Consider the following 22,707-nt stretch of genomic DNA (forward strand, 5'->3'; position numbering starts at 1 on the left):
TATTATTTTTTAGATTTTCAAAAGAGTAATTTGCCTTTTTTTTCTTAGATCAAACTTTGGCTTTCCAAATCCTATCGGGTAGAAGGCTAGAAGCCTTTTAAAGGAGCGTATGTTTGATCAACCATCAACTCTCCTGTTATTTGAAAACAATTTTACAAAAAACAGTCGGACTCTATTGTAGTTATGGTGTAATTTTAAATTGGGTTTGAAATTAAATTTATTCTACTTATTTGATTCTTTTCTGTGGCATATATGTATCAACATATATGTATATATTTGCATGCAAGTACTTTTAAGTATTTTTTATGAAAAAAAAAAAAAACATACACTAGTGGCTTAACTAATGAAAAATAAACAAATGTAAAATTAAAAGGTATTTTTAACATAATTCTTACCGTATCTCCTTCTAGGACACACCGAACATCCTCATGAAACCACAATCTGCTGCGCTTGCCAGGATCTCTGGGTGATTCTTGTCTAACAATTTCTCTACCCATTTCTTGTAGCAAGTCATGCATCACCAATGACCCCGAAGACGACTCAGTTATGAGACACTTTTCCTTTAGCTCTTTGATGCCACTATATGATATAAAACCAAAACTATCTAGCATTTTTTTGACATATTCTACATTCTCTCCTTTGAAGAAGCAAGCGATGTCAAGGAAAATACTCTGTGCATTTTCATCCAATCCATCAAAACTTATTCTAAGTTTATTTTGAATATCACTGTGAGGAATTCTTTTGTACTCGTCCAATTTACTTTCCCAATAAGGTATATCTCTACCTTTTAGAGTCGAGCCTAACACCACTAAAGCTAGTGGCAATCCTCCGGCATAACGCACTGCATCTTTTGTGACTTCCACATAACCAACATTAGGTCTATCTCTATCGAAGGCATGATAACTAAAGAGCTGAAGCGCTTCATTGCAATCCAATTCCTTCACCTCATATGTTAAAACTTGATGCTTAGTTAGTAAAATTTCATCTCTTGTTGTTATGATGATTCTACTTCCTAAGCCAAACCAATTAGCTTTTCCAGCTAATTTTTTTAATTGGACGGACTGATCCACATCATCAAGAACTAAAAGTACCCTTTTTAGGCGAAGCCTTTGCTCTATCAAACCAATTCCTTCATCAACGTTGTCAATTGTTAGACTTGAGCGTCCTAGGATCCGAGAAAGAAGTTTATTTTGCAAACTAATCAGACCGCCTGTTTGGCTGCAAGTTTCTCTAATGTCACTAAGAAAACACCTATTGTCAAACTGAGAAGCAATCGATTTGTAGATGGCTTTGGCTAGAGTTGTCTTACCAATTCCACCAATTCCAAAGATTCCTACCATGTGTATACTTTCTTTATTCTCCATATCTAAAAGCGACTTCACAGCTTGTACACATGACTCTATTCCAACAGGATACGGGGCAACTTGAAAGCATGTTTCTTTTACTAATATCGAATTCACCCATTCAATGATTTCCTGAATTAATTCAGGTTCGTTCCTACCAATACAAAATTTGTAAAATTACATTTTGTGTTAAAAAAAAATGACTAATTTTCAAAATATGATTTTAATGTAAATGAAAGTTTTAACCAATTTAGAATTCTTTCTGATAAGATAAAAAGTGTGGTTAGAAATACCTGTTCTCTGAATGCCACCCTGACAAACTAGCCACTTCTGTTAGCGCTGTCTTCCACCTTTGAACCTTCATGCGATCATCCTTGAATCTTTCTTCATGTTTAGCAAATGCTTCACCAAAAGTATCTTTTTTTGATATCGTACTTCTGATGGATGTACCTTGTAAAACACCGGTACAACGATTTGTCCCTTCATTTCCTTACAATCACAGATCTTCGCAAGTTCATCCAAGCACCATGAAGATGATGCATAGTTTTGAGATAACACAATGACTGAAATCCTTGACTTCTCAATAGCATTAAGAAGTTCTGGTGAAATGTTCTCTCCTCTCTTGAGGTTGACATCATCTTTGTAGGTGTTGATTCCGTTTCGATCCAAAGCGGCATAGAGATGAGCGGTAAAATTGTTGCGAGTATCTTCACCTCTAAAGCTCAAGAACACATCGTAATCCCATTGACGATCGGAAGAGGAAGATGAAGAAGAAGACGAAGCAACTCCGTGGAAGGCCATCGTTGACATTGGATTGCAGAAGAAACAACGCTAGCCAAGAATACAAGTTGGTCACAGAGGTGAGGCGTCAAAAGAAAAAAGAGCAACTTCTTGGCAACTTCCTAAAAGCTGAAGACCTAGTTATTGGAGGAGACATCTTTTCAGGCTTTGCAGTGATATTGTAAGTTTGTTGAAAGCTTTGTGTCGAAAGTGCCATTCAGATTTAAATTTTGACCAACCAGTCTTCCCAAGGACGATAAGATAATGAAGTGACCAAATTATTACTTTTCTTTCTAACCACACCTACGTTTGAGGTTTTATTCTTAACTTCCGTAATTTATACGCTGAGGTGAGTCATCATAATTCATAAAGATGGGTAAAAGATGAGCTGAGTACCCAATTAAGATCATTTTCAGTTTATTTCAATCTAATTACATTGGATAGATATTTTTATTCCTTAAAAAAATGAAAAAATAAAAATACATTTTCAATATAACAAACTAAATATTATCTTGTTAAAGTGAACTTTAAAGGATCATGTTCCTAGGTGACCGGTATTGGTATCCAATGCAACCAAATTACTCATCACCCCTCTCCAACCAAATTAGCTTGTTATGGAACCTTTAATAAAGGTACCATTAAAATTAGTCCGTGCATTTTATTTTTATTTTTTATTTTTCTGTGCAGTTTTGTTTATAAGCTTATAAGTTTATAGCCACAAGCTTTGCGATGGCTTTAGTTGCAATCTGACTTGGATGAAAACTTTTTTTGGATATTAAATTTGGGTTAAGATCAGATATACTGGATTTTTTTTTTCTCTTTATAACTTGAATTAAAATTCTATAGATTTATCCAAATACAGCTTACTTATAGTTATTATTTTTGATTCAATGATTTAGATTTTATTGACTCGACATATATATAACATTATTATTTTTTATAGATGATATAATACATAGAAATTAAACACAAGGAAACCAGAGAAAATATCACAAGAGGCTGTATTAAAAGGCAAAGTTCCGTAAACAAAACAAAACCCAATAGGGAACATGGTTCAAGTAATGAAGGATCGATGATAACTGTTCCAAACTTTGATGGCTGATCTGGAATTTTTTTTTTATTATTAATATGTTAGGGCTGATGTGTATCCTATGACAAGATGGAAAAGTGATTTGACAGCATTTGTTGATTTGACAATGATCATGCAAAGAGCATACACGTACCATAATAGGATTGGACCACTTGATTTTTGTTTACATGTGAAAAATAGTAAACTATCAGGAATAGATGGAAAGATTAATTTTATACCATTAGAAAGCTTAAGGACTAATTTTATCACTTTTGAAAACCCAAAGATTAATTTGATACACACCCAAAGTACAAGGACTAATTTTGTATTCAACCCTTACAAAAATTAGCAACCTATCTTGTATTTACCTTGTAATTTTCATTTTAATTCCAGTTTATTATTCCATTATTTGCCTATTTTCAATTACAACTTTACATCTTTTTAATTCTAATTATTATTTTTGATTAAATGATTTAGATTTTATTGACTTGACATTTTTTTATAGATCATGAGATAGTACGTTGAAATCACCAGGAAACCAAAGCAAATACCACAAGAAAAGAAACCAATGCGTTTTCAAAAATAGGGCAACAAAAAACTAAGTCCAAAGGAAGAACCAAAGAGGGCTTCACCCAATAAATAGTGCAATGTGGCCACAGATAAGAGTTGCAATACCCAGCAAAGTAGTCCACTATTTGGTAAATTGCAAACCCAAAGCTTCTAGCTAGGCCAACCCTACAAGAAAAAGAGGAAAATGTTGAGGCTTAAGATAACCATTGTACATGTCAAGAATCAATTGGATGCAATTATGTCATAAATGAGAGGCTTGTAACACAGAAAAAAGATTAAAATTAAAATTAAGAAAAACACGAGGGAATGAATGAAAGAACATAACAATCAAGGTTTACAAATGTCGAGATTGAAAGGGGATTACTTTCTATTTGATCTTCACATATTGCTCAATCACTTGAAAATAATACTGGTGTTGGAAACCAACTAAAACAGCCTGACCCTTATAAGCTCTTGGTTGGTATAAATGAATTTGGTTTGGAAAGAGTGAACAAATTAACTTACTATTCTTAATCTTTTATTAATTACGTAGAGATTTTACAAAATCAATTGCAAGTAGCACCCACTTTCACAACCTTAAAGATGCATTGCAACATTCTTAAATAGTAGGGATATGTATATGTATTATAGGGACACAAACACAAAAAAACGTACCAACTTCAAGTGTAACTATTGGTTGGACCATTGAGTTTGAAAGATTGGTAAGGTTGGGTCGAAATCTTGGCAAGCTAGTGATGAAAAGTTGAAGACACCATTATTACTCACTGATGTCTAGCTAGACCTTGAAGAAAGAGAATAAATTTAGCAAAGTTTATGTTCATGTGAACTTTATCCCTAAGCTATAAAAACTAAAGTTTCATTCAATATATATACCTCATCAAGCAAAATTCCATGAATAACCAAATCTTTGAATTGGATTAAGAAGTTCCTTAAAAAAGTACTTAAATAACAAAAAAACAGAGATGCACTCATTAACAATTGTAATTTGAGTCTCATTAAGGTTGCCAATTGTAATTTGAGTCTCATTAAGGTTGCTTTGTGTGGATAATTTAACCTTAAGCACTTTACAAAAAAGAATTATAAAGAGAGGCTAGGGAAGTTGTAGCATGCATGGGAGTTGCCTGTAAGATTATGCAAGTACTGCAAAACACACAAACTCAGAGCAAAAGAAATCCTTCAACATTCCTAGCAGGTTAAGAATTAATTAAGCCATTACAACTAATTCCTAAAATGACAGCCATCTTCGATCAAATTTGTCGCATACCAGAACAATTTTGCTCCAAATTCGTTCGATTAATTAAAATGTTGGCGATTAGTCTTAAGACGTTAATTAAACTAGAAATTTTTTGTCTCATAATGGGAATGGGAATGTGAATGTGACTATGAATTTGAACCTTACATAAATAAAGAGCATGTTGAGTCATTACTAGGCAATAAGCAAGAAGCAGAGAAGAATGAACATAATACAAAGGCTACCAACCTGAACTCATAGGCGCAGGGGGTTACTGCAGAAGAAGAATGCCTCTTTTTTCCCAAGAAGCAAGCAGAAGTGATTTGTCCCAAACTCCTTTTTCTAATTCATACCTTTATTTTGTCCTCATTGTCACCCACACGACATGTGCAATCCAATTTTGTCTGAGACGGTGACTTGTCCCAAACTCCTCCTTTTTCCTTTTTCATCTTTTTCTTTGGCTTTGCCTTTCAGCCCTTGCCAACTTTTTCTTCTTCCTACCTTTAGGCTTTAGCTCATTGATATATTAGCGGTGGTTCATTAGAAGTTGGCGCAAGGGTAAGTAAGAGGTTGCCGACCAGCCCTTTGACTGTGCCCCCACCATCCATCATCATTTCTCAAAATAAAGCTGATTCTGCCTTCTTTAGTATCTTCATGCATGGACATTGCTCTTTCAACAATTTTTACTGCTATAAATTCTATCAATTCCTACAGAATATAAATTCTTGCATTAATATACTATTTAAGCTCAAGATTAATGAATGAAAGATATTTCACAATAAAGTATAAAATGCAAGAATTAGTACAAAATAAGGTATGCTAATGATTACTTTAATCAAAAAAAGTGTGCACATTTAAGCTATTATCACAGTTAGCAGTTTACGGGTAGGCAAAAGCAGTTAATAATCAATAACCAGTTTATAATATATTTATATAATATAATTAAAAATAATAATACACGAGAGGTTTCTAACTTTCTATTAGTCTCACTTCTCATTCGAAAATCTCTGTTAAGAAAAAAATAAATGGAAGACAATATCATGAATTTAGTTATGGTTGGAGTAATTTCACGGACTACACCTTTGCCTGCCAACTTCACAGGAGCTAGAGCATCCAAATGTCCATTTTTCTCTTCTGATGATAAACTGAACACAAGAAGAGTTGCACGGCCTCTTAGCAGCACTACACATGGAAGAGATTGGAATATCAGTTTCTCCATTTAACATCATTCCTGTAAATGAATCATTTTGGTTTCACATGTAATGAATTTCGAGGGGTAAGAAGCAATATTATATGTACAGCCAAAATTCACTTGTAATGAAAATAATAATAATAATAATAATAATAATAATAATTACACATCAATTACAAACTAGGAGTCTAAATAAGTCAAAGCACTTACAGTATTACAACCCAAATCGTTGAGTGCCCTGCACAAACTTGAACCCCATTTGTCAATTGCACCAAAGATCCAAAAAATGGCAAGATCATCTCCAGATCAAGAAGATTTGATCCCATAATTAAGAGGGCAAATCAAGAAGCCGATGCTATTTTGTATGTCTGGAGCACTAAGGCTGCAGGATGCCTTTGGTGTTGTGGGTACCAATTGAATTCCAAGTTTCCATCATCATCATCATCACCGCGGCATCTCTTTTGTTCTAGATGGAGTTCACAACTTTTGAAGAACACGAAGTCTGAAAGATCGCCATCTTTCTTTTGCATTTAATTAATGTACACCTGCTGTATATATTGGTGAATGCACCTCTTTGTAATTATTCAAGAAATCTTCTTTTGTAATACAAGATTTTACATATGTTAACCAAGTTATCTCTACCATGAATCATGCAGCAATGGTAATGACATCCAAGGCACTAAATGGTGGAGTAGATGCCATGAATCATGATGATAATCATTGAAGAAACGGCAATGACAGCCAAGGAAATAAATTGTAGAAAAGGAAAGTTTGGCTAAACTTGTCAAAGAAATATCTGGCAGCATATAAAGAAGGAAAACAAGTAGAAAAGGAAGTTAGACAGCGAAGGAAACATGATTTTATATTCTGTATTCGTTATTCTTTCTTTTGCATTTAATTAATGTACACCTGCTGTATATATTGGTGAATGCACCTCTTTGTAATTATTCAAGAAATCTTCTTTTGTAATACAAGATTTTACAGGAAGAAGGTATCCTATATGTATGCAAGACTAGTGCTTACTAGAAAAAATTGAGAGAGAGTTGCAGAAAGCACAATTCGTATAGACTAGTGTGCTCCTTAATTAAAGGGAAATACATTATAGAAAGAAGGCCAAGAAACTTGTTGACAACTTCCTTGCACAAAGAAGCAAGCAGAAGTGACTTGTTTGGAATATGACCTTTATTTTGTCCTCATTGTCACCCACGCGACATGTGCAATCCAATTTTGTCTGAGAAGGTGACTTGTCCCAAACTCCTCCTTTTCCTTTTTCATATTTTTCTTTGGCTTTGCCTTTCAGCCCTTGCCAACATTTTCTTCTGCCTATCTTTAGGCTTTAGCTCATTGAAATATTAGCGGTGGTTCAATAAAAGTGGACAGGGGAAAGAGCGAGCAAACATGGCGGAGGGCGGCAATTTGAAGTGTGTTCCAGTGATCGATATGCAGGAAATGGAAGATGTAGAGCAGTATAAGAAACTGAGAGAAGCATCAGAAGAATGGGGTTGTTTCAGGATCGTCAACCACAAGATCCCCGCAAGTCTGATGTCAGAGATGAAGAAAGTGGTGAAAGAGCTGCTTGATCTTCCCGTGGAAATCAAAAAGCGCAACACCGATGTGATTGCTGGCAGCGGCTACGTGGCACCGAGCAATTCCAATCCTCTTTACGAGGCCTTGGGTCTCTATGATTTGGGTTCCCCTGCGGCCGTGCGAGCGTTTTGCTCTCAGTTGGATGCCTCTCCTCAACAGAGGTTTCTTTAATTTCTTCCCTTCTAATCTACTATCTTCAGTTTTCTTTCTCCTTTTTGACTCCTTTAAGATTCTACTTCCAGGGAGATAATAGAAGCGTATGCTGAAGCAATACACGAGCTGGGCATTGATTTGGGGCGAAAGTTGGCCAAAAGTATGGGGTTGGTGAGTGACTTGTTCAAGGGATGGGCTTGCCAGTTTAGGATAAACAAATACAACTTCAGCCCTGAAACTGTAGGATCCTCTGGCGTACAAATACACACAGATTCCGGATTTCTAACCATACTTCAAGATGATGAAAACGTTGGCGGGCTTGAAGTGATGGACAAGTCTGGTGCATTTGTAGCAGTTCATCCTTGCGCAGGCACCCTCCTTGTCAACCTTGGGGACGTTGCTAAGGTAGGCGGCTGTCTTCCATTTAATTATTTTTTATGGTAAAATGAATAATTATGATGTTGGTATATATGTTGATGTTCAAGCTAGGCATGGAGCAATGGAAGGTTTTGTAACGTGAAGCATCGAGTACAGTGCAAGGAAGCAGCCATTCGAGTGTCAATTGCTTCATTTGTGTTAGGACCCAAGGAGGCAGCAGTTGAAGCTCCACCTCAACTCGTCGACTCTCAACACCCGCTTCTCTACGCCCCTTTTACGTATGAAGATTATAGAAAACTCTATATTTCCTCCAAATTTAAAGCTGGTGAAGCCCTCCAACATGTGCGCACCCAGAACTCCTGATCATCAACAGAGCCTACGTACCAACCTGAACTCATAGCCGCAGGGTTTTAATGAGGAAGAAGAATGAGAATTTGAAAATAATGCTTATCTTGTACATGCTCTGTTCCAATAACAGCAGAGAAAGCAAATCCTGTCTTCTCCGAATCCAAATGTACAAGATTATTGATATCTATTTTGCACAAATTTGTATTTGAAACCTCTTTATGATGGCTGAAGTTATTTGAATTCTTATTTCCCGGAAATGCCTTAGCATAATACTTGCATAAATAAAACAGGAAAACAGAGAAGTAGCCATTACCCATTGTAATTTGGGTCTAACTAAGATGGCTTACTACATGACAGATAGAAACTATGACGATAGGATTTAGAGTTGCTAAACATTTATCTAAGAATCGCAAGTCAATTCCTTGCCACAAAATTCAATTATAAATTTATAATCGCTTGGAAAATTTGAACTTAACACTTAACAAAAAAGAATCATTAAGAGAGGCAATGGAGAGTAACACCCCTAGCATGACATTTGAAGTGAAAGTTGCGGTATTTGACTTGCCTGCGAAATTACGCAAATCCTGCATAATGAACAAACCCAAAGCAAAATCAAATCCTGAAATATGCCTAGGAGGTCCTTCAGTAGTATTTATCATTGCTGATGAATTTATATCACCAAAAATATAAAGCAAAAGAACTATAAAAGCACGAACAAGTCCCTCAAGCAAAGCAATATTAATTTCAAGGGGTAATAAAATCGGAAATAAAAATGCTCAACATGAATGCCATTCAAGAACATACATACCAAAAACACACAAGACTGGATGAATCCTTTGACTCAAGGTTACCAACCACTACCAGCCCTTTGATTGTACCACCAGCGTCCATCACCATTTCTCAAAACAAAGCTAATGTCTATATCATCATCATTCCTGTAAATGAGCCATGTTGGTTTCACAGCATTAATATCTACACCATGCTTCGAATTTCAAGGGGTAAGAAGCAATATTATGTATACACCCAAAATTCACTTGTAATATGTGAAGCACTAACCTTATTATAACCAAAGCTAAAGACTCTGTCCCAAGTTCTTAGAAAGTTGAATCCATTAAACCTTTCCCTTTATATTTATGTTCTAGATGAAATCCGCAACTTTTAAAGAATCTTGATGAAGAATATTCACCCTCAAATTTAAATACAACTCGAAGATTATCCATCTTTAACTGAGAATACTGTGAACCAGGATAATGCAAATATACATGATCTAAGCCGGATGAATTCCATATATAATGAGACCTGTGAAAATAGATGCGTTGGCCATTATTGATGACTTCAACAAGAATTTTAAAAGAATGCACACCCTCGGTTCCAATAACAGTAGAGAAAGCAAATGTTGTATTCTCCCCATCCAAATGTACTGCCTCATTGATAACTATCTCACACCATTTAGTATTTGAAACCTCTTTACGATGGCTGAACCAATTTGGAATCTTGTTTCCTGGAAATATACACCCAAATTTACGGTCCGTAGAATATCCCTGTTACATGGATATGACAAATTTTTAGTAATAAGACCTACAAAGGCACACACTAAAAAGTATATATATAGGTGTAAGAGAGGTACCTCACTCATTAAACGAATTTGCAGGTCATCCCCCATATTTTCATGGCAATTGGAGAAGTCAATCTCTTCAAGCATTGGTAAATCGTTTATATTATTAAATTGAAATCTTTTCAATGATGTGCATCCTCTCGCATTTACCTTTTTCATATTCGGTGGAAGTTCTGGAATTTCCTCAAGTTGCTTGCAACGGTTCAAGTAAAGTTCCTCCAATCCAACAAATCTGTGGAGCCACGTAGGAAGGCTAACAATAGCGCTACGCGATAAAGATAGAAATTTCAAACTAGAAGGGCAATCACATTGAATCGAGAAATTCGATTCTGTCACGACATTGTTTCCAAGACTCAACGATTGCAATGTCGGAGATGCCATTCTGACCCCCTCAGATGTTCTAGCTTCTTCTAAAAATATTGCCAACGACACACACCCCCTAGCATCTACTTCTACTACATTTGGTGGAAGTCTTAAAATTTCTCGAAGTTCCTCGCATCCTTTCAAGCGAAGGATCACCAAACATTGCAACTGATAAATGTTATCTGGAAGATTCATGAGGTTTGTGCAACCTTCTAGATCTAATGTTGTGATCCTACCCAAGTACCCAATGGATGATGAAGGCAGTTCTTTTATATCAGTATAATCTAGAGACAATTCCTCCAATTGTTCCAACTCACTAATCCCATCAGGAAGATTCGTAAGGTTTGTGCAACCGGATAGAAGTAATTGTTTAACTTCAACAAGGTGCCCAATGCATAAAGGTAGTTCCTCTATACCAGTATATCTAAAGTCGATGTACTCTAATTTTTTCATTTGATTCTCAATTTTAGGAAAGTTCTTAAGCCTTGAGCAACCACAAACGAAAAGAGATCCTAGAGAAGTCAAATCAATGCTGCTCGGAAAACTCGTAAGATTATAGCACTCTACAGCACTCAAAAGAACAAGATTCTTCAGGTATCCAACCGAAGGATGAACCACAACTAAATTTTTGCAACCATCAAGAATCAACTTCACTAAATGTGGGATCCTTGAAACGTCAGGGATTTTTTCAAGGAACTCACAATTAGTGAAATCCATAATTTTCATGCTTTGGAAATTCTGACAAGAAAAAAAATAAATAAATAAATTAGTTTGAACTTTGAAAGATGTAATTGAAACCAAGAAATATTAAAAACAATAATTCTACCTGAACTCCCTCAAGTTTCTTGAGTTGACTGTCATGCATTTTTAAAACTACAATGTTTGTTCCACAAAAATTGGAGGGAAAAGATTCTCCTGAATACTTAGGCCAATCAAGCAATCTTAACCCATTAGAGAGAAAATTAGGCTCTTCAGAAAAATATGCATTACGATTTATAAGCAGTCTGAGCATTTTCATATTCTCGAACGCATTGGGACTCAAGTGTATCCGGCTCGACTTAGGCAAATCTATCAATATGCCCTCAACTTCGTTTGTTCCCTACCAAGGTCCAAGACAATGTTTAGTTAAGTCTACCAGAAAAATCATAACATAAAGTTCTCCATATTTTAACGGTGGCTAGAACTATAATTATTATATTGATAAATATATTATTCTGTAAAAAGAAACAAGCTTATACTCCGTATGTTTGTCTTCGTATATTCGTATATTCATTCTTTTATTTTATTTTTTCATAATGACTACTTTGTTTTTATTATTGGAATGTCCTAAAGTGACTCATCATCACATTCTCAAAACTAATTTATATTTTATATATACATATATTACCATTATTTGTTCATAAAACTGTGCACATCTTTAAAATAATAAAAGTAGTTACCATTGATGATTTATTTATTCTTCTTAATTAAAAGCATTCCATTTAATATTCAGCTCTTTTGTAATATTATTCCTCAAATTTCTTTTATTAGTTATTGCAAAATAAATAAATAAATTATTCAAAGTGGCTTCGTATTTGGTAAGAGAAGTGTTTTGGTTTCTAAAAAAAATAAAAAAAGTTTTGGATTTTGAAAATAAGTTTGAAAAAGGGTAAAATTTGAGAAATGTTTTTAAAAAACCAAAAATTGAGAAATATTTATACAAGATAAAATAAATATTAAAAAAGTTGAAAATTATAGTGGCTGCAGCAAGCACCGCGGTGTTTATCTGGCAGCTTGGCGGCAATCGCGAGGTCGCCAAGTGCTTCGGGTGGCCACCACCATCATGCTGCAGCAACACTAACCCAACTTTTTTAAAAGACTTTTACTGTCTTTTGTTGCTCTACATGAAATCGATCAACACCCTTACACTTGAAACAATTGTGCATAAACAATTTACTGTTTTTAAAAATCTGATTGTTTTGAAAACATTTTCTTTATTAAACTTTTTGCATTTCCAAAAATTGTATTTATACTTTTTTTTTTTAAGAAAAAAAAAACTTAATTATAATCTTTAAAATTTCTAATTGGATTTTTTTTTTTTTTTTTTCTCAAGGGGGATTAACCTCACAATGCTCACATGTTCTCCTTCAATTATGAGTGTCACTATTTTTATGTGATTATTCAACCCTTGAAGTCACATTAACATCTACATTCATGCAAAATTGTTATTTTGTAAAATCTCAAACAAAATATTATTTTGTAAAATCTAAATAGAGGTCGAGATAAATTTACTATCATGTTATTTGAAAACAAATTTACAAATGAGTTTACAAAAACACAGCCAATTAAATAGTCAGACTCTATTGTAATTATTGTAATTTTTATTTGGTTTTGAAATTAAATTCATTCCAATTATTTGATTATTTTCTGTAACATATTTGTATCCACATACACATATTTGCATGTGACATTTCATTTTTCTAGTAGCTCAACTTATGAAAATGAAACAAATCTAAAATCAAAAGGGATTTTTAATATAACTCTTACCGTATTTTCCTGTAGAACATGATTAACATCTTCATGAAACCACAGTCTACTACGCTTTCCAGGTTCTTTAGGTGATTCTTGTCGAACAATTTCTCTACCCATTTCTTGTAGCAAGTCATGCATCTCCAATGTTCTGTAAGACTGAGTTGAACTGAACCAATACTCATACCATATGAGAGACTTACACTCAAGCATTGATAAACCACTATATGGAAATAAACCACACCCTTCTAGTATACTAGTGACATGATCTGATTCTTGTCCTTTGAAAAAACAAGCAATATCAAGGAAAATAGCCTTCACAGTTTCATCTAGCCCATCGTAACTTATTTTAAGTATTTCTTGAATTGTTTTATTAGGAATTTTTTTATACTTATCCAATGTATTTATCCATTCATACGAACTTTTACCAGATAATTCCGAACCCAACACTTCTAAAGCCAATGGTAGGCCCCCAGCATAACTCAGTACATGTTTTGTGAGTTTAACAAAATCGTTGTAAGGTTTCTCACTGCCGAAAGCATGCCAACTAAAGAGTTGAAGAGCTTCATTATCATTCAACACATTCACTTGGTATATTGAATCAACCCCATGTGCAATAAGTAAATGTGCATCTCTTGTTGCTATGATGATTCTACTTCCTAAACCAAACCAATCACATTTTCCAGCTAGCTTTTCTAAATGGTCCAACTTATCCACATCGTCAAGTACTAGAAGTACTCTTAAACTGCGAAGCCTCTGCTTTATCAAAGTAATTCCATGATCAACGTTGTCAACTATTAGACTTGAACCTCCTAAGATCTTAGAAAGAAGTTTTTTTTGCAAATTTATCAGACCGCCTATTTTGTTGGAAGTTTCTCTAATGTCTCCAAGAAAACAACTACATTCAAACTGAAAAGCAATCGAGTTGTAGATAGCTTTGACGATAGTTGTCTTACCAATTCCACCAATTCCGAAGATCCCGACCATGCATGTAGTGTCATTCTTCTGATCTATAGCTAAAAGCGAATTTACATCTTGTACACGGGACTCTATTCCAACGGGATATTTGGCAACTTCAAAAGATGCCTTTTTTACTAATATGGAATTTACCCATTTAATGATTTCGCAAATAAATTCAGGTTCATTCCTACAAATACAAAAAGATAACAAGACATCTAATGAGTTACTTTCATATAAAAAGAATAGAAATTATGTAGTAAACATGCTAGATCTACTATAAAGAAAAGTTAGTGGTACAAACCTATATATACCACAACAAATGGAAAGTTCATTTTCAATTATTAGGTCATGAATAAGTTATTTAAGCAAATTATACCATCTAAAACTAAATAATCGGTAGAGTTTAATTAAATCTTGAACAAAAATTATTTAAAAGATTAATAACATGTAGAGATCTTTAAATGTAAGATATATAGTTGATGCATACTTCACATGCATGAAAGCAGGTGTACAAGTATAATGATGTGCTTTTTTTGTTTCTATGAATATATAAGGCTGTAAAATAATTAGAAGAAAACAAAATATAGAATAATCTAGAAGGAAGGCGCAAGAGTGATGAGAAATACATGTTATCCAAATGCTTTCCGGACAAATTTGTTGCTTCTATTAGGGCTATCTTCCACATCTGTATCTTCATTTCATCATTTTTGAACCTCTCTTCATGTTTGACAAATGCTTCTCCAACAGTATTAGTTTGATTCCGTATATCCGATGGATTTACGTTGTAAAACAAGGGTAGAACATGTGTTCCCATTCTTTTTCTACACTCGAGGATCTTTATTAGCTCGTCCAAGCACCATCTGGATGATGCATAATTTTTAGAAAATACAATGATTGAAATCTTTGACTCTTCAATAGCTTTGATAAGTGCCGGTGAAATTTCCTCTCCGCTTCTTAACTTGTCATCCATGAAGGTGTGAATTCCCTTTTGACGCAAAGCTTCGCATAAATGAGCAGTAAAAGTTTTACGAGTATCTTCACCTCTAAAACTCAAGAATACGTCGTAAGAAATTGGATTGATGGAAGAGGAAGACCTTCCTCGAATGGAGATGGAAGAAGTCATTTTCTATGAATGTGTGAATACTGCTTAGAGATTACTGCAGAGTTCATAAGACTCTATTTAAAGATAAATAGACAAGTCCATCATTCAATATTCCCCTTTCCCATCTTGAAGTCCATTCTCCCGTTGCATCATAAAAAAATAATGATAATACAAGTTGGTCACACGTTTTAAAAGTAAATTTCCTTACTGTACGTGTAACGTGTTGGATCCGAGGTCAAAATAACGTTAATATAAACGGAAGCTTTAAACCCGGCCGGAGTGTCATCGAAACTCTGTGCAATTGGTGTCGCTCGCCCACAAGCGGATGTAAGTGGAGGGCTGTTTTATATTGTATTTTAGTTATGTGGCAGATTGTCCACAAATGTCTCATCGAAATTCAGTGTGACGGCCGGTTGTGGAAGACCTTCGCTGGCGTTGACAATTACAGTTCGAGTATTTTATCAATTCGTAGGAACGTGTAGGCAATAAATTTTTTGAGTGTTGTATTGGAGAAACCAATGCCGCGTTGCATCATAAAATAATACGAGTTCGTTAAAAATAAATATAAATAAACTTCTGTCATTAGAGAATATTCAACTCTTAGAAGTCTTCTCATAATAAATGGTAAATTGCTTCAAATTGGTTTAGAATTTTTTTTTTTTTTTTTTTTTTGTCTATATGCATTTTTATATGATTAAGGGCACTCACAATGGCTTACGTATATTTTTATGCAAAATAGTTAATTAAAACCTATTTTATCTAGTTTAGCTAATAAGTTTTAAAACACATTATATATCCGATTATCTATTTTATTTTTCTTAAAGATCCTATTTTTTAATTTTTGAAAAAAAAATAGATGCAAAGAAAGAATGGAAGAGAAATAATATGAGAAAATTTTGAAAAAATATAGATGTGGAAAGAGAAATAGTAGATTAATGAGATGGATGTGTGAACAATGCTCGCTACATGTAGCGGTGAATTGTTCACAAATGCAAAAAATAAAATAAAATAAAATAAAAAATATTGTATTTTGCATTTGAGATACATAATTCAATGTAGATAATTTTTTAGTGTTTTGCTTATCTATTTTAAATAAAAATAAGAAATAGCTAAGCCATTGTAAGTGCTCTAACATATTCTATGCATTCTCCAATAATATGAGTTAGTTTTAAAAAATAAAAACAAAATAAAATAAAATAAACAAAACAAAACAAAAATTTGGGGTGGTGGGGGGCAATAGTTTGTACTTTGTTGCCATTCCCCATGTAAGGACTCGGATCCATCAAGTTTTGAAATTCGAGTCCCTAAGACAATATATAACACTTTGGTCTCTTATTAAGAAGATGGGTTGCTCACTTAGGTTATATGGTTTATAACAAGATACTCATAGGTGTAAGTTTCACATAATTTACTTACTATGTAAAAATGAGTTTTATAAATGGTTTTACAAAAATTTAAAATTGACTAATTTTTTTGTGGTGATAACAATGACAAATACTATTAATCTTTTTCCCTTACACGATAGCCCCCCTTCAGGTCATAGCCAACGTTACTCCCATTAAGTAGTACTAGGCCGTAGGTCGTGGGATTTTCACTAATGAAATGTTGTTTGCTAGGTACCGTCTGTGGACAAGAAACAAATTCTCTCTATTTCAAATAAAATATATATGAACTGGTTTCTTATTTTAAGAGAGATAATATTCTCATTTCACTCTTTCTTTTTCTTTTTTTTTTTTCTTTTTTTTTTGACAATACTGTCTAGAATAAGGGACCAAGGGATGGGGTACTACCGTTACTAAGCGTGGAATTGAGTTATGGCTCACTGGCAGGACGTGGCAGTTACCTAATGCAACACCGGCCAGGTTCTACACTTGTTGGCGGTTACTTAAGACCCTCTGTACCTTATTTCTATGGTTCTTTATGTGATTGGGGCTTGTAGCTTAGGCCCAACCCATTAAGCCCAAAAGTTGGACTCTTGAGCTTGCACTCGTGATTTGGGCTGGTGGAGTGGATCTCGGGTATATCATTGTTATAGTTGGATCAAAATGCCACCTTTCTCCATATCGTTTAGTCTTAATGAAGTTAATATTATTTGTTGGATATAAAAATCATTATCTGAAGAGATCTTTATATACATGCATTACAAATTTAGTTAGATAGTAATACATATGTTTTTTGCTAGATGACTACTTTATATCTTAAACTCCCGAGGGGAATATTTAATTGAAATTGATGAAATCAAGGTTTGAACTCAAAATATTCTGTTCTAATACCCTATTAAATCATCATTTATCCTAAAAGTTTAAGATGATAAGAATCAAGAAGGGATTAATTTATATTTCTCTTCAATTAAATATTACACATGTAATATTTAATGGTTGATTAGTAAAATGATATAAGAAAAATATTGACACCAATCATTTCTCTTAATTGAAATGGGTATGAATTGACGGAGACAAAACTTAAGCTCAAGATTAATTTAAATGATTAAATTAAATTCTAACACTCACTTTCATACTCTGTGATGTGGCTTTAAACTTGAAATAGATTATTATTGAATTTTGATCTAATAATGCTTTTAAACACCGAATCAGGAAGTGTGAGAGTGTGAATATGAGAATAAGAGTGTTGTAGCATTTCTCAACAAACACATTAATCGGTAAACTTTGGCATGGAATTTTTTTTTTTTTTTTTATGAATTGAATTGATAACAATCTTAAGTAAACCAAGATCCTCAATTTCTGATTTTTTTTTTTTTTTTTAAGCAAAAAGGTAGGCTTTTTGAAGTCTACAAGATGCGTAGGAGGTGCCAAGACGGTGAGAACTACATATACTTTTTGAAGTTTGACTGGACTATAACCTGACCCAACTTCATCAGGACATTAATAAGCTAGACTCAATGCAGCTAATACTTATAATAGAATTGAAGATTTTGATTTCGATTGAACTCTCATCCTAATATATATATATATCCATTCACTTACAAATTTTTCGAAGACTGCTAAACCACCGTCACTACTACCACGGATAAATTCATTCTTCGTTATAGAAGACAGCCTCTTCTCTAACTCCATGCATGCTTATCTTCTTGATTGTGGAGAAAGAGAAAAGTAGAGCGAATTGGAGGGAAGCATAAAGGTCAACGGCCCGTGCCGTAGCCGTTGGAACATGATGGGTGGACCGTGGATGGTTGAGGTCATGCATGCCCATCATAACAAATCAACATTTTAATTTATCCATTAATATGTCGGCATGGCATGGGAAAGGGAGGTGAACACTTGGGAACTTCAAGGATAAGGAAAGGTGTTGATCTCATCCAATTCCATCATTCACGTATTAGGATCTGGATTCTCACAATTACTTGCAAATTGAAAATAAGGAATTCTCTCACAATGAATACGTAAATGGCTAGCAATTTAGACAGGAAATTATGTCGGGCCTCAATCCCGGCCCATATATATAATATATGAGAGAGAAAAAGAATTGAGTTCAAGTAATTACATCACTTAACTATTTTTAATTAGACTAATACTTGAATAATGCTACATACACTCCTACTCTCACACACTTTTAAGTGACTCTCATTTTCATCGTTAGATCAAAATCTAATAATCCTTTATCATAAATCCAATGATGAGAGTAGATGTCACCTAAAGGTATATGAGAGTGGGAGATGGAGAGTGAGAGTATGTGTAGTAATATTAGTACTCCCAATATTTTCTCGTGTTTACTATTAGATTATATATATATATATATATATATATATATATATATATATAGAGGTTAAATACTTAATATTCTCTGGGGTTTTGAAACTTTATTCTTACCCTCTGGGGTTTCATTTTTATCACAAGACTCTCCTAGGGTTTTGATAAAGGACCAAGTTAGTCCATCCGTTAGTTGACCGTTATGACTGACACATGGACCAATCATATGTTGACACGTGGCACCTATTAAATTTTTTTAATTTTTTTTAAATAAAAAAAATGTATTTAAAAAAAATATACATTTTTGTTAAGTTAAAAAAAATTAAATACATGTCAACATTTGATTGGTCCACGTGTCAGTCCTAACAGTCAACTAACGGATGGACTAACTTGGTCCTTTATCAAAACCCCAAGGAGTCCTGTGATAAAAATGAAACCCTAGAAGGATAAAAATAAAGTTTACAAACCCCAATAGGGTATTAAGTATTTACACACACACACACACATATATATATATATATATATGTGTGTGTGTGTGTAAACGAGCCGAGCTTGAGCGAGCTTCTCTTATTTGGGTTCGGCTTGTTTAAATTTAACTCGAGCTCGAGCCGAGCTTAAGGACGAGCTAAAAAATCGAACTCGAGCTCATAATAAGTCAAGCCAATTCACGAGCTGGCTCTTATATGTAATTAAATTTATTAATTTATTTTTTTATTATAAATTTAAACTTCTAATACTTTTAAATGGCTCAAGAAGCCAACTTGCATATGAGCATTTGTTTAGTCTGGTTAACGGAGTATGGAGCCCGAGTCAATACAGTAAGGGACACTTGGTTTCGAAGAGAGAGGATATGCATCCTTTTATAATAAAAGGATGCTATTGGAAAAAAAAAAACTCATCTATTTTTAATATTAATATGAGGAATTATGTGAATAACTACAAATGCGAGCCTTATACGATCTGCTCACGAGCTTAGCCGAGTCGAGCCGAGCTAGCTTCATTTAATATTCGAGTCAGGATTTGTGTTCATGAAACGCTTCATTTAATATTCGAGTCGAGTGCGAGCCGAGCCCAAGCGAGTGGCTTGCTCTCTTAACAGCCCTATATATATATATATATCATGCATATTAATATTGAATTTATAACTCATTTTACTATATTCATATAATATTAAAAAGAGTGTCGTTGCAGTACTACTACTATATATTACTAGAAGTCCCCCACAAATAGATATGGTAGTTCACATGATATTCACCATATCAATCACTAAAATGTGGACTCACGTGGCACTTATCATGTCAACTATTAAAATATGAACTGACACGTAACGGTCAACATTCATTCCAATAAAATATGAACTGTCACGTGAATTTATAAAAAAATTGTAGTAAAAGGCTGTATTACCCCAAAATTTTCCTCTTAAAACAAAAAAAAAGACCCATAACTTTATGTGTGTTTTTTAACAAGACATATTTTAATTTCAATTATCTTGATATTTGACAAGTTCAAAATAATCATATCAATTATCGTTTATTCAAGAACTACGCCATATATAGGGGCGAAACTAACTTAATTATCGCTTGAGGGGCTCCATAAATTAGTTCTCCAAAAAAATTTTAAAAAATCCCTCAAAAATATATGTTTTATATAAAGTATGCCCTCAAAAATTAATTTCACTTCCACCATTTTTTATTATATATGTCACGGGTGCATGAACATTGAATGCCACTGTTGGAGATGGAAACATATTCATCATCTTCTTGAGAATAAAGAAGGAAGGAGAAGCTTCCTGGACAGTGATGTTCCCCATGGTACAGAGAGGTTTTGCACGCTTGCAGATCGAAGGCACGAGGATTAATGTGAGGAAACAGCATTTCGGAAATCATGGAAGAGACCGATCTCATGCATCTATAAGACTATAATAGTAAGAGTTTTAGAGGAAGAAGCAACGACTATATATATAATTAGGTCAGACTGATCACTACTATTGGAGTATTAATTCAATCACCATTGTCAGACCATGTGGTGCTCATGGAGACTGGAGAGATCGATCTCATCTATATTGGTCAACAAGTGCAGCTATATTTATAATTTGTGATCATAAATGGGGGAGGGGAATTTTGGAAGAAACCTACCGTTTTAAGACTTTTGAGTGTTTGACCAAATCGGATCTAAGATCTTGTAGATTATCAAATTATGAAATTTATGCCGTTTTAAGTATTGAAACATTTTAAAAAATGTTACAAATTAAAAATGTGGCATTTTACAATTGAGAATTGAGTATATTTTCATCAGGTTCTTGCTCACTATGTTGTAAAAAAATTTGGGCCAAAAATTGTCTTTTCATTTTCTGGAGTAGTATCTCTGCAAAAATGAGGAAATAGTATTTTGAGAGGAAAATTATTTACGGTTATCTCGATAATATGCCACATTTTTAATATGTGATGTTTTCTGACCGTTTCGATATTTAGAAACGGTTTAAATTATTTAATTCGAGAATCTACAATTTTTTAAAAAATTATAGGAGATCCTAATCGTGTTAGGTAAAAGGATTTTCAGATGTAGCCAACTTTATCATTAATACACTTTCTAAAACAAATCACAAAACTCTTTTGAAAAAAAAAAAACTTCTAAAAAAAATATAATAAAATTTGTAGTATATACTTTTTTTAAAAAAAAAATTAAAAAAAAAAAAAAAGGCAGTACCCAATCAACTAAATAAGTGTTTGAGAGTGGGTATCAAGATATGAATTCGCCTAATATTTTATTTTGGATAAAAATTTCCTACAAATTAAATTATAAGAGTTCTTACAACCAGTCTTTACACAAATGGCACTTGTCTTTAATCACGTGAGAATCACATGCTTTCTTATGAATGTTATTAAAAAAACATATAATAACTTACATGCTATTAAAAAAATATGTATATATATATATGCCATTTGTTTAGGAGTTTCTAGTTTCTACTAGTCCAAATGTACAAGCTAAAATCTATTTCTATATGTACCATCCCGGCCTATTCTTTCTTTCTTTTTCACCTTAATTAGTAAATTAAGGACAAGCTTGATCTTTAAATTATTGACAAACTATAATATAATGATGTCACATAAAGTACCTTTGCTTCTTTGCTCTGTAATCTACTTTTAATTAAGTGTGTATAAATGTCATCATTCTTACTTAGGCAAAATTAATGCAACCAAACTCCGATTAATGAAACAATTGCACTATATATATATATATATACCTTGATTCCTGATGTGCAAGAAAGGTATAATAAAACTTGTCTTTTAGCTAGGTCTGCTAATTAATTAAATTTGACCAATCAAATTTGTTGAACCACTTTCATTGCACGTTTATATATAAAATATGATAATTTGTTGAAGGATGGCCAAACCTTTTAACTCCTCCACATCACATCCACTAAACAGACAAGTTTTTTCTTTCACGTACAACCCCACCAAACGGGTAATCAATCCCATTTACATTATTAATTAATCTGCTAATTAAAGATTGAAGTTGATTAACAGACATCTGTCCAATAATGGAAAAAACAATCAATAATGTCGTTGTCCAAGTTAGTTTGGTTTTGTCGTTGAATTCAAAAGAGTTTTTTTTTTTTTTTTTTTTTTTTTTCTTGGAAAAATTTCAGGGATTTTGACCTGCACCATATGTTTAAGAATCTTAGGGGCTTTACTACCCCAAGAGAAATTATGAGGTGATGGAGACTTCTGTGTTGGCTAATGAGCAGTCCTTAATAGACCAGGCCTCCAACGCCTCTTGTCTTATATGCCATAGCCAAAG

General features: G+C 33.6%; 2 protein-coding genes and 2 pseudogenes across 2 annotated transcripts; 1 reads left to right on the top strand and 3 right to left on the bottom strand.

Annotated features, from left to right (window-relative positions):
- Window positions 1–124: 124 nt before the first annotated feature.
- LOC132184928 (TMV resistance protein N pseudogene) lies at window positions 125–1,340 on the bottom strand (annotated as a pseudogene).
- Window positions 1,341–1,626: 286 nt separating this feature from the next.
- LOC148584330 (disease resistance protein RPV1-like) lies at window positions 1,627–2,256 on the bottom strand (annotated as a pseudogene).
- A 5,144-nt stretch (window positions 2,257–7,400) lies between these two features.
- LOC132185013 (2-oxoglutarate-dependent dioxygenase DAO) lies at window positions 7,401–8,900 on the top strand. The gene is made up of 3 exons (XM_059598829.2): window positions 7,401–7,933; window positions 8,015–8,330; window positions 8,415–8,900. The coding sequence occupies exons 1-3, from the start codon at window positions 7,584–7,586 to the stop codon at window positions 8,664–8,666; spliced, it is 918 nt and encodes a 305-aa protein (XP_059454812.2). The 5' UTR covers window positions 7,401–7,583; the 3' UTR covers window positions 8,667–8,900.
- Window positions 8,901–9,745: 845 nt separating this feature from the next.
- Window positions 9,746–15,220, bottom strand: LOC132185517 (TMV resistance protein N-like). The gene is made up of 7 exons (XM_088518146.1): window positions 14,724–15,220; window positions 13,156–14,284; window positions 11,456–11,728; window positions 10,665–11,367; window positions 10,417–10,595; window positions 10,279–10,341; window positions 9,746–10,192 (listed from the first exon to the last, which is right to left on the bottom strand). Exons 1-7 carry the CDS (start codon window positions 15,218–15,220, stop codon window positions 9,746–9,748), a joined length of 3,291 nt encoding a protein of 1,096 aa, XP_088374272.1.
- Window positions 15,221–22,707: the final 7,487 nt, after the last annotated feature.

This window comes from Corylus avellana, chromosome 7 (assembly GCF_965113065.1).
Source record: "Corylus avellana chromosome 7, dhCorAvel1.hap1.2, whole genome shotgun sequence".
Taxonomy (NCBI): domain Eukaryota; kingdom Viridiplantae; phylum Streptophyta; class Magnoliopsida; order Fagales; family Betulaceae; genus Corylus; species Corylus avellana.